Source organism: Lissotriton helveticus, chromosome 1_2, assembly GCF_964261635.1.
Source record: "Lissotriton helveticus chromosome 1_2, aLisHel1.1, whole genome shotgun sequence".
Classification (NCBI taxonomy): domain Eukaryota; kingdom Metazoa; phylum Chordata; class Amphibia; order Caudata; family Salamandridae; genus Lissotriton; species Lissotriton helveticus.
In genome coordinates, this window is record NC_136058.1 from 254,335,050 (window position 1) to 254,351,713 (window position 16,664).

The following is a 16,664-nucleotide window of genomic DNA, read 5'->3' on the forward strand; positions in this document are numbered from 1 at the left end:
ACCACATAATTACACAACGAACAACATATTTCAACTACACAATCCACAACGTACCTCTAACACACACCATATAGTGGCACCACCTGAGCACCAAACATCACTCATCAGAAACCATTTTGCATCAGCGCACCACCTAAGCATCACCTAAACATCACCTAAGTATCACGTCAGTCTGCCCTCGGAATCTGGCACCTGTTAATTCTCCCCTAGTGTCCATCCGCTGCTCGTGTACTAATTAAATTACTGTTTTCCAACCGCCACTCCCCCTTTATTTATGTCCAACTCCCCCATAACAAAAAAAATAATAACAAACAAGCATGAGAACAGACAGGAAGAAGTTGCCAGCAGTGCAAGTACAAAAAAACTAGAAGACATTTTTATGTTAAAATCTTTTTTTAATCAGGTTGTTCAGTTGTATATAATGTTTTCTCGGTTAGTATAAAGGTAAAAAAAAATGCTTAACACTTTTTATTATAACTTTTCAACATGATGCACAACAGCCACATTGCTCTACAACATAATCAAAAGTTCTGGCTAAACACATAAGGTCCCAAAGGTGAGACCTATTGGCTATGCCATGCTTGTTACTTGTAGTAAAAACATTCAGCTGTTTGAGAAATACACATTTAAAGAGGTGCTAGGGGTGGTCATGAGCGGGGCTAAACAAATTAGGTAGACCTGGACTGTTTGTGCCTAGATGTGCTCTTATTGGTCACTTTAAAGGGAACTAGTCATTCCTGATTGGCTGGCCACAACAGGGACAACATGTTGTGGCAGACATTGCTGAACTTGGGGTCATTGTCCCATTGAAATGAACTGTAGTGAACAACAGGTTTTTGAGGTCACAAAAAGGAGCAAATTTAAACGGTGATAACAGATTTTAGTCACAATATAAACAATTTGTTGGTCGTACCATATTATTTTAGGAATTGTGGTGTATTGTGAGGTAATTTTACCGATTGAGAAATGGCAACCGTCCCTTGGGATTTGATAAACCATGTTTGAGAGAAAACTGTTTTCTTTCATGATTTTCTCATAGAGGTTATGGAGGTTGCTTCAGAAGCTACAATGAAAGCACATTTGCTATATATTGACACTTCCTCACCCATGTGAGAATAAAATCTGAATTTCGGAGTAAAACATGCACTTTCAACAGAAGCAGCTTGTCAGTTGGTTCCCCAGTGTTTTCTTGCAGTCCCCCAGTGTTCTTATGAACTAGAGTACTAATATTCGGTGATTATTGACATCAGTGTGCCACCCTGGAAACCATCTTGATGACAGCTAAAATAAGGACACATTTTTAATGAGTTCTCAAAAGCATTTCTCATCTATATCAGTAAAACCTTCCGACATTGACATCTGCTGGTGTTGAGAGTACATTTAAGCTCCCGTCACTTAACTTAAGTCACAGCGCTAACATTAGTCTTTATGACAACAGTGTAGCACACCTGAAGCTATCCTGATGGGCTCAAAGCTGTAAAACCTAAAGCATGTTCTTTAAAAATTAACAGCACAAGGGCGTTCGTTTTGCCATAGTAATTATGGCAGTGCTCTAGCAAGCTACAATAAGGACATATTTTCTGTAAGTCCTCAAATGTATTTGTCATCCGTATCAGTAGAATATTCTGATATGCACACTGAAACAAACTTTCAGCACCAGCAGCAGTGCAAGTTAACTCCCCAGTGTTCTAATGCAGGTCACCCCAGTGTTCTAATGAACAACTAGAGAGCTAATATTTGTATTTATGACAATCGTGTGGCATACCTAAAGCCATCTTGATGGAACAAACGCTGCAAAACGTAAGGTATTTCCTTTAGAAATTAACAGAATGAGGCAGTTATTTTTGTCATAGTAATTAAGGTTAATGGTCTGGAAAGCTAGACTACAGGCAAGCAGGTGGCAGGGGTAGTAGCAGCACTACGGACCGCGGAGGGCAGGAGGGAGGGTGCAGGTGGAGAAGTGTGGCTCAATGGTTAGAGCGGCAGACCCTGATGCAGAGGTCTAGCCCGGGACCAGGGTTCAATTCCCCGCCTCGGCGGGTCTTGGGCTCAAAACTCCACGGACCTGATAATTCTCGCCTCGGTGCCTATTCCAATCATGGAGTCCCACTCTGCAACTCTGGGCAATAGCTTGCTTAATCTCCACAACGACCCCCACAACGCTAAGGATGCCTGGCCTCCACCTTGGGGGTGCCCAGGAGTGGACATCTCACAGGGAAAGCCAGGATGGGTTCCACAGCGGTATTCGTACAAGCGCCTTGAGACCATTGCGGGTGAGTAGTGCGCTATACAAGGATCAATTTACATGTAAATTGACATTTTACAGCCACTAGAATTTGCCAGTTAATAATGGACTAAACTCTCTATTAACTTGCACTCCGCCATGCACTGCTTATGACTAACACATTACATCACTCATGACATACTAAATGACGTCGCTGTTGACATCTCAAATGACATCCCTGATGACACCATCCAACGAATGTGATCATTTGCTAAATGCTTTTCATACTGGAAGGTATTCAGGGAAGTACATCTAGACCCAATTTTCTGTAGCCTCTGCAGTGCTAACGGCTGTAGCATTTTGCAAAGGACAGAACATGAAGAACACCTGTGAAATCATCCATATTTAGTAGATATTATGCTCCTTTTTTATGGTATTCCGGTGCGTAAGAAATAATTTCTTGTCATGCGTTTCCTGCACGGCTCATTGTAGTTTTCGCTCTGTTAGCCTAGCCTAACTGTGCACGTTGTAGGCTTTATTTTTTCCTTTGCACACGTTTATTTTTGTGCCACATTGTACTTTCAAACCGAACCTGCATATGTTTTTGCAGTCTGTTCTTTTACTGAGATTTAGTCTGAACCCCAAAGACCAGGTCAAAACAACAATGCCCCTTGATATTCTTTCTGGCCAGGCACTAGCACCTGGACATAACATGCAAATGCAGCTGTTGTTTAGGTGTGCACGTCCTATCATATAGACGAGCACAAGATCCAAAAATACACACATGGAACGAGAGTTCTGAGACAGGAGCACTGCGCCTACTGAGATGTGGAGCATCCATCTGTGTATGCACATAATTTAGCAACAGGACTTTGATTTAGACCGCACCTTACTCATAAGTTTATTTACAGACGGTATCCACAAACGAGGACGCATGTCAGCTCGCACCTTGTCCCATGTGATCCAATCACCAACATTTTATAGTGCACAATGCAAATCATTCATCAACACTAATGAAGGGCCATCATTTTGTCAGAGAGCATCCCTGCCACGTTACATTGTATCTCAATGCATATAAATGTAAGAATATCAAAAATATTAAAAAAGGGACCAGATGAAATCAAACGGCCCACTCATATACATAGTGTCAACATATCACCTTATGTGTTTCTTTTGATTGAAAAAGTACGAAATAATATGCATCATACGAAAGATCAAATATTCTACATATATATGAAAAAATGTTAAGGAATATTTCCACTTACAAGATGACGAAAGACCGCCTGTCCTACAGCAGTCGCCACAATGTGCCAAATCCAGGCAGTAGTGCTGCGTGAAAGTGTAGGTGGAACTGTGGTGAACTCCACAGTATGGCCATATTTGATAAGAGCTAGGACCCACATGTACGTCGTAATTTCCTGCCATTGGTTTTAATAGCAAAAAATTAATGCTCCCAGATATCGAGGGGCAGAGGGTGTTGCAGCAGGTACCACATTGTCACTGTATTCTGAAAGAATCCCTTGACTGTGAGGGCTGCTTTCACCTTGGTTGTTGCTTTGCATAAGCAACTGCTGGTGGTGCAAGATATGTTTGGTGCTGTTGACAGGCAGGACGAAAAGACCGATAGGGCTAGTTCGATTGGTATCGTTGGTATCCACCACGAAAGGAATAGGCACCTCATCTGCCGGCCGCTCTAAAAGGTCTTGTTCTGTACTTAAGAGTTCCTAAGGACCTCGCTGTTTCTGTGTCTGCTTTGATGGCTTGTAAAGCATCATCTATGTGTTTCCCAAAAAGTGCACTGCCATCAAGACGTATGTCTAAAATCTTTGCCTGTACATCAGGACGGAAAGTGGTCGCTTTAAGCCACCCTGGCATCTAAGAATCGCTGCTCCTGCGAGCTGCCGAAACCCCAGGGAGGCTACGTCCACAGCACAATCGATCATTTCGGAAATGGATTATTCTCCATCCAGCAATACCTTTCATGGTCATCCGGCAGAAGATCCAGATATTGTGCAATATCAGACGGCATCTGGAGGCCATACCATTCAAAGATTGCTAAAGAGTTCGCATCAGCCACCGTAGTGCCTGAAATGGTGGAGATCTTTTTGCCTATGTAGTCAAGGTGCTTGCCTTATCAGGTAGTTTCGTAATAGGCACTGACCGGTTCTTTGACCTGCGCTGAGCGGCTTGGGTTATTACCGAGTCTGGTTTTGGGTGTCCTACCGAACATGCTAGAGAATCATCAGCGGTTTGATATTTCTTGTCATTCCTGGGAAGGACTGCAGTCACCGTAGCTGGTGTTTTTGCGGAGAACACTTCTTATCCAGGGCCGTAGTAAGGAGGTTTAGATTAACAGTCCGATCTGAAGATCTTCTCTGTCACTTTGGAATGAAGTTCCTACTCTTGGTCCTCCAGTGAGAGGTGAGCCTGTGCATTCACCTACACATTGAGGGTGCCCACAAATTGTTCTGCTACTAGGAACATACCCTGCTACAAAGCCAACAATGACAGGCATAGCAACTTCCAACATGGGGCACAAGACACCAATCAATCAGGGGCTTGTAAGGCGCTACTACTCACCCGTGTAGGGTCTCAAGGCGCTAGGGGGCCAGTCTTAGCGATATAGACTTATGGATGGGAGGAAGGGTATGTAGGATGTATGACACTCTCAGGCTTAAAGTCAACTGAGCAGGGGTGCTAGGATATTGTTTTTTTTTTTTTACGGAAGTCGGTGGTGGTTGTGCCAAATTCAGTTTTGGCCTGGGCGCTATTTACACAAAGTCTACCCTATGCCTTAATATGCTTGTTGGGGTAGTTGTACGCAAGGCTGATTCTAGTATGGCAATAGTTGCGAATTAAGAGCTCTTGTATTAAAGCAACCATTCACACAGTACTTAGTCGCGTAACTCAAAATACCTCCCTCCCTCTCCCCCGCCCCAATGTTCCCTCTAATTTTTATGTGCGGCAGTGTAGGGTCTCTGTGCGCTCCAGCCATGGCTATGTGTGCCAGAAACCAGACCGCGCATGCATGCAGAGCCAAATATCACTCTAAACTTTTGCTTAAAACCCTAGCAGCCCAGCTCTGTTAAGAAGAGAAATTGTATTCCTCTGTCTGATGTAATATTTCCTTAACATTGATTTACACACTGGTATGAGCGGCGCTATTAAACATAATAAATATGAAAGAGAGAGGTTATGGAGACTTGAGGGGCACTGTTAAAGGTTGGTAATGAGAGTATCCGTAGCGGAGGTGGTCATTGGGGCGCCAACAAACATTGTCACACCAGGCGCCACCAGCACTAAAGCTGGCCCTGTTCAAATGGCACTAATAATTACAGTAAAATTATGAAAACATCCCACATTGCAATTTGAACCTTGGCGGCTATGTTTCTGCATTTCTTTTCTTAATAGGGTTGGGCTGCGGGGTGATTGTGTGAATTTGTTAAGGTTTTCGTGTTAATTGCAGCTCATGATGGGGGCTGTGATTAACATCAAACCTTTAACAAATGCACAGGGACATCTTAAGGATTTTGAGTGCTCTGGGTCAAACTTATTTCTGGGGCCCCTGATTAGGACCGTTTTGGATTTATGATCCAATTTCAGCTTTTTCATGTCCTTTTTGGCCAGGTCACCGACACTGCGGAGGCACACTGGTCCAAATTCTAAATGTGCTTCCAACTAATATTCAGGGATAGTGGTATGGGATAGATTAGTCTGACGCTAGCTTTTCCAACTTTAGATGCTGCCTGAGCAACATCTCATCTTGGATGGCACTCAACACTCTCAGGCTCCATTCGGATAAAACCGAGGTGCTATACCTTTACTTTGGTGGCCTCCTGAGTTGAACCCTCCCCCTGTACCGGTGTACTTAGCTAGGAACCTGGATTTTCAATTCGACAACGAATAGTCTTGCAAGGCTCAAATAAATAAGGCCACCTCTGCGTGCTTTGGCAAACTTTGCATGATTCGTAAAGTTCTCCCTTTTCTGCCTATGGACACACGTAGGACTGTCATTCACGCTCTTATAACATCACACTTAGACTATGCAAACAGTCTGTATGTGGGAGCTCTGGCCTATTTAATTAAACGTCTGCAGATTGTACAGAATGCAGCGGCAAGGCAGATATGTAATATCCACTATCGTCACTCAATCTCCTCTCATCTGAAGAAGCTACACTGGTTGTCTGTGACTAGCCGCATACAGTTCAAATCCCTGGTCCTGACATTTAGAGCGATAAAAGGTCAATGGCCTGCATATCTCAGAGCCAGGCTCAAGCTTGTCCAGTTCAATCGATCACTTAGATCAAATCATCTAAGCCTCCTACGCCCTCCCCGTTTTCGTCGCTCCAGAATGGGGGACAGAGCTTTTGCAGTTATTACTGCTTAATCATGGAATAGCATGTCACTATCTCTTCGTATGATTGAATCTGAATGCCTGTTTCGGCGCAATTTAAAAACCTGGCTGTTCTCCAACCCTTAGCCTCGCTAAGATACTCATTACTGCTCTCTGTCCATAGCGCCGGGGCACCCCCGTTGGGGGTAGCTGCGCACTTTATAAGCTTCAAAATAAAATAAGTAAATATGTGTTTTCAAAATTGTAACATAGCCTGAAGGAAAAGGAGAGGAGACTAGTGAGAAATAGGATTTAGTGGCGGGGAAAGAGGAACAAAGTAGAAAAAAAGTCAGGGCGCAAAGAGGAGAAATGGGGAAGGGGGTAATGGAGAAATTGGTTAAGAGAGGGATGGAAAGAGAAAGGCAGCCAGAGGCTTTGGAGAACTGGGAAGGAGAACGGAGAATGAAAAACCGGTAAGAGAAAGCAGAGAACAAGAAGTGAGAGGGATTTGGAGACAAGAATGGGATGGGGAAAAGGGGAAAGTGGGTAAACGTGGAGCGGGACTGATATGAGGAAGAAGAAAAAAAGAGAAGGAGATGGTGAGAGCAGCTGGGGAGTAGAAGAACAAAGGACAAAAGATATGTCAGAGAAGATAGCAAGTGTGGTATGGCAATGCTTCAGAAGTAGCGTCTCTGCATATCGACATTGGGGGTTCTATAAGGAGCCTTTTCCGCCATCTTGTCATTTCTAAACGCTTGCCTATGTAACCGTGCTCCCCTGAACGAACTAAGAAGGGTGTAAGGCTGGTTAGGCCTTGGCAAGATTTTTAATCTTGCCAAGATGCAGGTCGGAGCAGATGGCAGCTGCAAGTATGTAAATGACTGATCCATCTGTCAGGAGTATTCTCTTCACTAACACTTGCTTCCCTTCTCTTTTTAAAACTCTTGGCAGCAACATTGTTGTGGAGTCACCAGGGCTTTAAGTGGAAGTGCTTTCAATTTTATATGAAAGCCATTGTTGCTGCTTATTTATTTTATGCAACCAACAACTACTGACAAAGCCAATAGTCCGACTTGTTGTAGGTATGATGGGTGCAATGACAGAAATTGGAAAATACAAGTTGGGGGCACGCTATGCCAAGCACAGAAAAGTTAAAAAAAAGTCACACAAACACCCCGCAGCCCAGCTCTATTAGGAAGAGAAATACAGCAAGTCTACAAACACGGCGTGAACTTTACACGGCATGTTTGTAGAGTTACTGCATTTCTTTTCCTAATGGAGCGCAGCTGCAGGGTGACTGTGGGCCTTTGTTAAAGTTTTCAGGTTAATCACAGTGCCCGTCTGGAGCTGCGATTAACAAGAAAACTTTCAGATGAAGTGAAACGGGATGACTAGGAGTGGGCAGTGCGCTTAGAGGCTTTTATAGGTGAGAAAAGTGATCACTGAACTGCTATGCAACTTTCAAATCCTTGAGAAAAAAAAAAAGAGCAAAATTACAACGCGGACAAGAGAGCTGGATCAGGATGTGATGGAGGGTGGGCTGAAAGGGGCTCCTCGAGATTGGGGGGGGGGGGGGGGGTTGCGTGATGCCCCTGCCACTCCATGGCTCACTGTGCCGTTTCGCTGTGCACACATGGGTGACATCACCCTCGAATCCACACAAAGGCGGCTAGGCCCCCTTAATAACAAGAGTGTGGCCAGGAGGGCCTGCGCCGTTCCCCGCCAGGCTGAGAGCCGGACACCAACCTCCCTGTCCCTTGATGTAATGGAAGTTGGTTCCAAGACTTACAGAACTTGAATGACGCTGCTGAGACTGAAGGAAGACATGCATTCAGAGAAAGGCTAACTGTATGTGACTACAGCACATTTATGGGCAGCTGTTATTCTCCTGCAGACAAAAGACCTGGAGCGGCCATCTCGCCCAGATGAGCACCAAGGAGGCGTCCCTAACAAGAGGGGCCTGAAACTGCAGAGGACTGAAGGGATTACCAATTGACAGATTAAAGGGACACCTCTACCAATGGAGCAAACGCCTACCAATGAAGAGCAGAGACAACAGTCAAAAAATGTACTCTACGTAGAGGCTACTAGGATACTGGAGCCACTGCCATCTCAGGCATCAATTAAGTGCCTTAGTTTGCGATCTGATGGGCAGCACCAAATTGCTACACAAGGAATTCAGGCCCACCAGGCAGAAGACTTACAGAACTGAGAAGAGAGTCTGAAGCAGATATTAAGGATATGATGCTGACGGTTCTGGATTTTCTGAGGAAGAGGAAATGCATTCAAGCAGGTACGATCAGCCTCTGAGTCGGGGGCAAAGTTGAGCAGAAGGGTCATTGAAGAGTTTATGACTAGCGCAAGGCACCCCTTTTTTCTCCAGGTGAATCTGAAGCAATTCCTGGGAGAAGGGAAGATAGGTAGATTAAGATCCATGATAAAAACAGTGGGGGCTGGCAGAGAACGAGGTGGTGGGGCAGGGTGAGAGGGAAAAAAAAATACAAAAAAACCCACTTACCTCTTCAGCCGGCCGCGTCTCTCCTCCACTTCCCTTTCGACGTGTCCTGGTGCGTTGTGATTGGTCTGAACGTCGTGGTTTGGCTGTGCATTACAGACTGGTGGGGAACATGCAAAGTGTGCATGACTGTTTGGCCGGCTCAAGACAGTCATATGCACTTAGAGTGTAAATGTAAATGTAAATGTCGGAATTTGTAAAGCGCACAGCTACCTCCACCGGAGGTGTCCCGGCGCTGTCCGTATACCGCTTAGGAACCCTTCCTGGCTTTCCTGGGAAATGTCCACTCCTGGGCACCCCCCAGGTGCAGCCAGGCATCCCAGCGCTTTTGGGGCCGTTGTGGAGACTAAGCAAGCTACTGCCCAGAGTTGCAGCGTGGGACCCATGATCAGAACAGGCACTGAGGCGAGAATATCCAGTCAGGGGTATTAATGAGCCGGAGACCCGCCGAGGCAGGAATCGAACCCTGGTCCCTGGCCAGAGCTCTGCATCAAGGTCTGCCTGCTCTAACCATTGAGCCACACTTCTCCGCCCAACACTCCTACCCCTGTGACCCCAGCCCCACCACACTCGAACCTGGCCCCGTAGCTAAAAAAAATAAAATGATAATAACCATGTTATTATCATTTCATTTTTCCTTTTTTCACTGCTCTGAGCGCAGTGGGGCAACACTCCTCCGCCTTAGCGGAGGAGCCGCCACTGGTCAAAAATCAATGCCTGCAGTGAAGGCCAGTGGAATCTCGTTCAAGGACTGCATTTTGAACTTGTTCAGTCCAATAAAAATATTTAATAGCCGTCGGAACACAATGATCCTAGTCGCCTGTACTTCTTGAGACCCAAAAGGTAAAGGAAATAAAATACTGCAACCCTCTCCTCCAAGGGCATTCCTACGTTGGCCCCTTCGCTCAAAAGGGTAAGTACATCCATTTGTATGATTGAGGCTTATGTCTGCGAGAGGCCAGTCTGGAGGAGAGGACAAGCGCGGAGAGCGTTTAATTTGCAGACAACCTGGAGCACCCAGCGATCAGTCATGAGCGTTTCCCAAATGGTGGTAAATTGTACACGCTTCTCACAACTCAAGCTGGTGGTAAGATTCAAAGGTTTTGAGAATGAAGATTCAGCAGAAGATGAAGACCAGAGAGGCTGATGTTGGCATCCTGCAAGTCCACTGCTGTCCTGAAAACAGCGATTAAGCGGTTGCTGTGAGGGTTGTCCCTGTAGAGACCTAGCAAGTATGGCGTGGCGTGTCTAGTCCTAAAGAAGTCCAGAAAGGAGTCTCCCTTCTCCCCATCGCTGAGGGCAAATGCGAGATTTCAATGAAGATATTAGATTTAATTTCAGCAATGGGCAAGGGAAATTCCAGTGCTTCAACTGCTTTCCATCCCACAGATGAAACTTAAAAGACTTCTTCTGCAGGATGGCCTGAAGGGCCTGGTCGCATGTCAAGAAAACGTATATTTTGGAGGTCTACGCAAAGGCCAGTATCTGTAATATACAGAGGGAGAAGGGTGTCAAGTCCTTCATCTGAGCAAATCTCTGAGCGCCTGGGAGGTCCTATGACAGAGGTCTGTCATTAAAGCAGGCACAAACCTTTTCTTTCACCACCAAGATAATGCCTGCCGTCTTCAAAGGTAGAAGCGGTACAAATAACAGGTGCAACGGTGGCAGCAATGACAGCGTCCTAGGCAGTGCTGAATGTGCAAGGGCTGGAGCCTGGTAGACAGAAGTTCTTAGGATGAGGAGTAAAAGATTTCGACGTCACCAGGGCGAAGACCAGAGGCAATCGGGCCATGCTAACAATATCTAATATGACCTAGCGAGACGCCTCGTCCTGGAAAGGATTGAGTTGGGAACTATGCCTTCACCCTCACCAGAATCAGCTCAGACGCTGAGGAAGAAATCGGAGTGAGGGAATGGAATAACTTTGTCTCTGAAATTTGGTCCTAGGGAGTATGACAGGACTTCTCCCTCCTTTGGTGTTTTTGGTAGGCTCATCCTTTGAGGTAATCGCTCCCTTACATAAATGGGAGGGAGAGACACCATTTTTGATAAATCCTGCATGCCCTTGCAACAAATAGTTTGGTCTCCCGCTCCCCGACAGCCTTTGAGTGCACTGAAGAGCAACAGTTGCAGGCCTCTAGACACCACATCCAGATGTGGATCTGATAAGGCCATCTTTTTGTGACATTGTCAACAGTGTGTGCACCCCAAGACCTTAGGATGTGACATCTGACTTATCTCTGCTGGATTCGCTGTGCACTTTTGCCAGTATGAAGACAAGAAGAAATTCGGAGCCATATCAACGAGGCATGGATAAACAGGAACTGGTGCCAGACGGCACCAATTTAGCCAGATGCCATCACACCTGGGGAAGCTGGAGTGGTGTGGCACCACCTGGTTGAGCTAGAGAGACATTGTGGAGGGGAAAAAAAGTTTCCAGATCCAGTCTGGCACCTGGAGGACATTTATAAAGTGATGAATCTGCAGGAAAATGTATACCTCAGAATAGTTTGTGCAGTACAGTTAAAGTGAAGGGAAATCCTATGTCTTTACCATTTAAGCTCTCAGTAGGTTCTGTGATTTAGGCTCCTGATGTTCGAACTGGGCAGAGTCCACGATGAATTACATTCTATCACCCACCTGTTCCCCTCAAGGTGGCCACCTGGCCATGATTTTAATGATTTAGTGTGTATTTTTAGGTCAAGACAAGAAAAATAAAAAAAGCTGGTATTTTTCCCTTTGAAATATAAACTTAAAACAGAAAATGCCGGAAGAAATCATTAATTAACGGCAGTCTAATTATCTCCTAGACAATTTTAAAACTAAATAGAGGCAGAGTGGTTATCTTAAAAATAATATAAAAGACTACCCAGATTCTTATTTTAGTACAAGCTCATGGCTCACTCAGACTCTAACAAAACTGAGAAATGGCTGGTATTTTGCTTTACAGAAGGTATGTTGCAAACCATTCACGTTGCATTACATGCGATTTCACTTACCAAGAATGCCTGCATTAACAAAGTGCACAAGGCTAAAATACTCAAGAAGATCATTCTGTATAGGTGTCCCCGAAATGAGCACACGCCGAGTAGTTTTCAAGGAGTTAAGGGCTTGGTAGGTCTGATTTTCAGAGTTCTTTAACCGATGCCCCTGGACAAAAACACAGAAAGGCACAAATAGCTTCAATGAGCAGAAACAGATTCATCAAAATGCTTTATTTCATCAGCAAAATGTACAGGCACATGACCCTCTCCCTCAGCTTGCATACAAAAATAGAGGGTTGAGTAAAAACTTGGTCCAAGGCGTGTCCCTGGTGAGTGGTCACAGTAATGGTGGTCTGTTCACAAGTGAGAGCTATCCAAGTAACCAACAAGAATTTTAAAAGGTCACTTCGGGCCAGATTAGTCATTGTACACCCAAGTACAACTCACATTTGCAAAAAAACATTGAGAAGGCACAATTAATTTCCTCATTCACTTGATCAGGAAAAGTATGATATACTGACAGAGAAATTCTGCTATTTAGTGGCACTCTCAATGTAAGCAAATCTACTATTAGGATAATGCTTGGGTGTATTACAAGGTGGTTTACCCTGTGAAGGTTTATTCATTCCTAAAAAGGTAGCAATTTACTCCAAACAAAGAAGTCATGTTATAATCGTCTTTTATTGTGCTCGTACATAGACAATGCTTCTTCCTGCTTTAGGAAGATACAACTATAAAGCCTAACTGCGACCAGAGATAAATGCTGGAAGATACCCAATTATTAAAAAGCCTGGTTTCCATCTAGTGTCAAACACAGGCTAGATTTGCTTCTGCCCGCAAACTCAAGGGAGCAGAGTTCAACCGCTTTACGGCTGCTGTAGAACAAGCACTCTCCACCAGAGACTGTTCTGGTCCTAGTGGTGACAAACAAGAATTTGATTGCTGAGCAGAAAAAACTTCTATCACCTGTAACTGCTGAAAGAAGAAACTATTATTGGACAGAAAAGAAAGTCATCTGAGGTGGAGAAGTTAGTGGACGATTGTTAGGGCTATAAAGGCTATGTGAGGTTGAATGGGTACAGACCACGGTACTGGTGACATGCGCAAGTTTCTGGCAGTGTTTGCAACTGCTTGTGCCGCAACATTCTGAACAAGTTGCAGTTGACATAGAATTTTGTCTGGAGTTCCAGGTGGATTGAATTAGCTGAGTCAAGACATGATTGAATGATAACAGTTGCTACCGGTACATGCAAAGAGTTATAAATGAAGGAGATTATCTTTTTCAAAAGGCATATATGGGTGAATGAAGTGTAGGCCATATTCACCGATTGGGCCAGGGAGCTGCCCAAAAGAGCTCCTAAACCCTGCAAAGTTGTTGAAGGGTCTGAGGCCAACCCAATGTACAAAGATATATTCCTGTAAGCTACATTTGGGATGTCTACATTGGTCGATCATACCACTGTGCCGACTGCCATGTGCACGGCAACAATAAAGTAGCATATAAGGCTGTTAACTTAACCTTGCTTGCATCAATCACCCAGCCCGTTAAAGATCAATCTATACTTCATTATTAAGGTTGATTAAGGTATTGTTGGTTCGCTTATTGCTCTTCTGGTATAATCAATTCAGATGTAGATATTTTCTCCTCACGACTTTTACCACCTAATATGGCTATGTTACATATGGTCAGAAGTGCAGATTGTTTTTTACAAGTTAATGCATTCTCTGCAGTCTTGGGTCTCATGACTTGGGTTACTGTGTTCAAGAAGGTTTACCACTGCTTATGGTACCACATTACTACATCCTTGGGATTTCGAAGGGCCTTTGTATCTTTCTTTCTAAGGTCCCCCCGCAGCTCCAACACTTAGATGTTGTCTTTCTGAGACTGCCCATGGTGGGTGAGGTGTGGGATGGGGAGGCTTATTGGTGTTCTTTTGGTTTTCTTCTTTGATTGTTGGTGTCTCTCCTCCCCATAATGCCCTTGTACCCCCATTATCGGTTATCGTGCCCCCATACAGAGAGGCACAGGTGTCACCAAGTCTACCAAACCTTTGGCCCCATGAGTACAATTAAAGTAGCATCTCTTAACTCAAAAGACCTGAATCACCAGACAAAAAGAAAGACAATTAGTGAATAGCGTGTAGTAAATTAAAAGTTGACTTTGTATTCTTACAGGAAATAAAAATCACATATTGAGAGGAGTGTCTATGAGATAGAGTTTGGTAGAAGAAATCCCATTGTTCAGAAGAGGTGGCAAAAAAATGGGATTTTCACTCTTTCTAAACGCTCAGGCCTATCAATATTCACCACTGAACAAGATGACGCAAATAGATGGCTCCTAACTAGGCAAAAAAATTGAGAAAATCTTTATATTTTGAATTAGTGGATAAACCCCTGTTGGGGCTCGCAACATTCAAAATGAGTTCTCCTTCCACAAAATGCTTCCATTTTCTGGGGGGGGGGGAGAATTTAATCTCTCCATGGATCCAATACTAGAGAGACACTCATCTTCCAAATTCAGACCACCAAAAGCACATAGGGACTTGCCGAATATTTGTCAAAGCCCCAAGCTCAATGATGTTTTGAGGCCCTTTAATCCGGTTGTACACACCTTCACATTTCAATCCGCTCCACATATGAGCTATTCACACATACACTATTTATTGGGTGATATCACCATTCTCCAATTGTTCAGTGATGCTGCAATAGAACCCACAGTTATATATGACCTTACTGCGATATTCATAACTATCCACATTACTCAGGGCCTTACGAAAAATAATCCTTGGCATTTGAAAACAGAACTGTTAAAGGACAATTTGGAAGTCAAGATTATCACAAGGGAATTAGAATTATTCACTCAAGAAAATTCACATTTTGTATCCTCCCCAGCCACCTTATTGGATGCCTTAAGTGTTATACTAGAGACCTCCTAGCAATTAGCAAAATGGGTAAGAAAAATAAATTGTTAAAAGCTCTCGACTCAATGTTGAAAATAAAAGCCCTGAATTAAAACGGACAACCAAAAACTCTATACCGTTTGATAAACACTTGAAATATGAATATAATAAAATAGTTAGTAAATGAGTTCATTTGGGGGACAATACACAAAGTTAAAAAATAATTTATCTCAATAAACACGGTGAAGCACTAGCAGCCTACTTCAAATTTAAAAGAAACAAATCCCTGATTACCAACATCAAAGACATGGACAGAATAACTAAAGTTAAAACTAAAGAAATAAATAACGTATTTGTAAACTTCTACACTGTACAAACCGACCACCATGATAAATTGCACCCCACCCCCATTGCGGACTTAGATACAACAAACTTATTATGAAAAAAAATGTTTTTATGCTATTAAGTCAATTCCCAGTGGCAAGGCCCCCTGACTCGGATGGACTTCTAATCAGCTTCTATAAAACCGTATTGCCTACAATATTTTCTCCACTTTAAGCCTTTCACTACTATGTCCACTCATAAGGTTTCTGGTACAGCTGTGGAGGAGATGAAAGTCGTCATCCCGACAGATGGTAAATACATACAGACACGAAACACTACACACAGATAACCTTAATTACTATGGAAGACCACATTAATGCAAAAATCCTGCCAAAATGCCTAGAAACAATTATGATCAAGTTGGTACATAGATATCAATAAGGCTTCTTGAAAAGTACGTTGGCAAAAGACAACCGGGTGTGGTCTTTTGTCATATAATAAAAAAAAGCCCACCTTATTGTGTCCCCTGCAGTTGCCATAGATCTAGATGCAGAAAAAAAGCCTTTGATAAGGTGGCCTGGCCTTTTCTAGAAGCAGTTCTAAACCATCAAAATGTTGGCTTCTAATTTACAAAAATGGTTATGGCTTTACATGTTGCTCCTACAGCCAAAGTGAGAATCTATTGCTTTTTATTAGATGCCTTCCCACTTCAGCAGGGCCCCCGCCAAGGCTTTTCCTCTTTCGCCTTTTTTGTTCCTGTCAGCTATTGCTTCTCCTCTAAAGCTACTAAATGATTCCACTGATATCCAGGGCTTCTGTTTTGATGTGGTTCCGCTTAAAATTGCAGCAAATGCCAAAGACATTTTCTTGTTCTCTGAAAATGCTGATTCCAACATTTCTACAGTTAGGAATCATACAGTGCTTCTCTGAGGTTTCAACATACAGTCTGAACAGAGAAATACATAATTCCTATTTTTAAATGTGCATTGTCTCCCCCTCATGCCTAGGTAGTTCAGGATTCTACTGCCAGCCTCATCCTATTAAATACCTTTGCATATGGTTCTCCAATGACTATCCCCATGCTCGTTGAATGAAAATAAAAAGCCCTGGAAAAAATCTTGTTGAACATGTGCTCCCCTATACATATTTTGTGGTGGGGCTCAGTTGAACGTTTGAAAATGATGATCATTCCTTTGATCCATTTTATTTCTAGCATTCTGCTGGTATTATGATCTAACTGTGTCTTCGCCTCAGTGGATAACACCTTCATGCATATGGGTAAACAAAAAAGCCAACATTTTCTACAAAAAATTGAGTTTACACTTCAGTGACAGAGGATGTAAATTCCCTAATTGGTTTAACTGCCAAACCGCATTCCTGGCCC

General features: G+C 43.6%; 1 protein-coding gene across 2 annotated transcripts in view; it reads right to left on the bottom strand.

Annotated features, from left to right (window-relative positions):
- Positions 1 to 16,664, bottom strand: part of RAD54L (RAD54 like) — a 159,766-nt gene that overhangs the window by 49,512 nt on the left and 93,590 nt on the right. For both annotated transcript variants that reach the window (XM_078671697.1, XM_078671698.1), the window contains one exon: positions 12,072 to 12,222. In XM_078671697.1, coding sequence (XP_078527823.1) covers positions 12,072 to 12,222 — 151 coding nt within the window. The remainder of the gene's footprint in view (positions 1 to 12,071; positions 12,223 to 16,664) is intronic.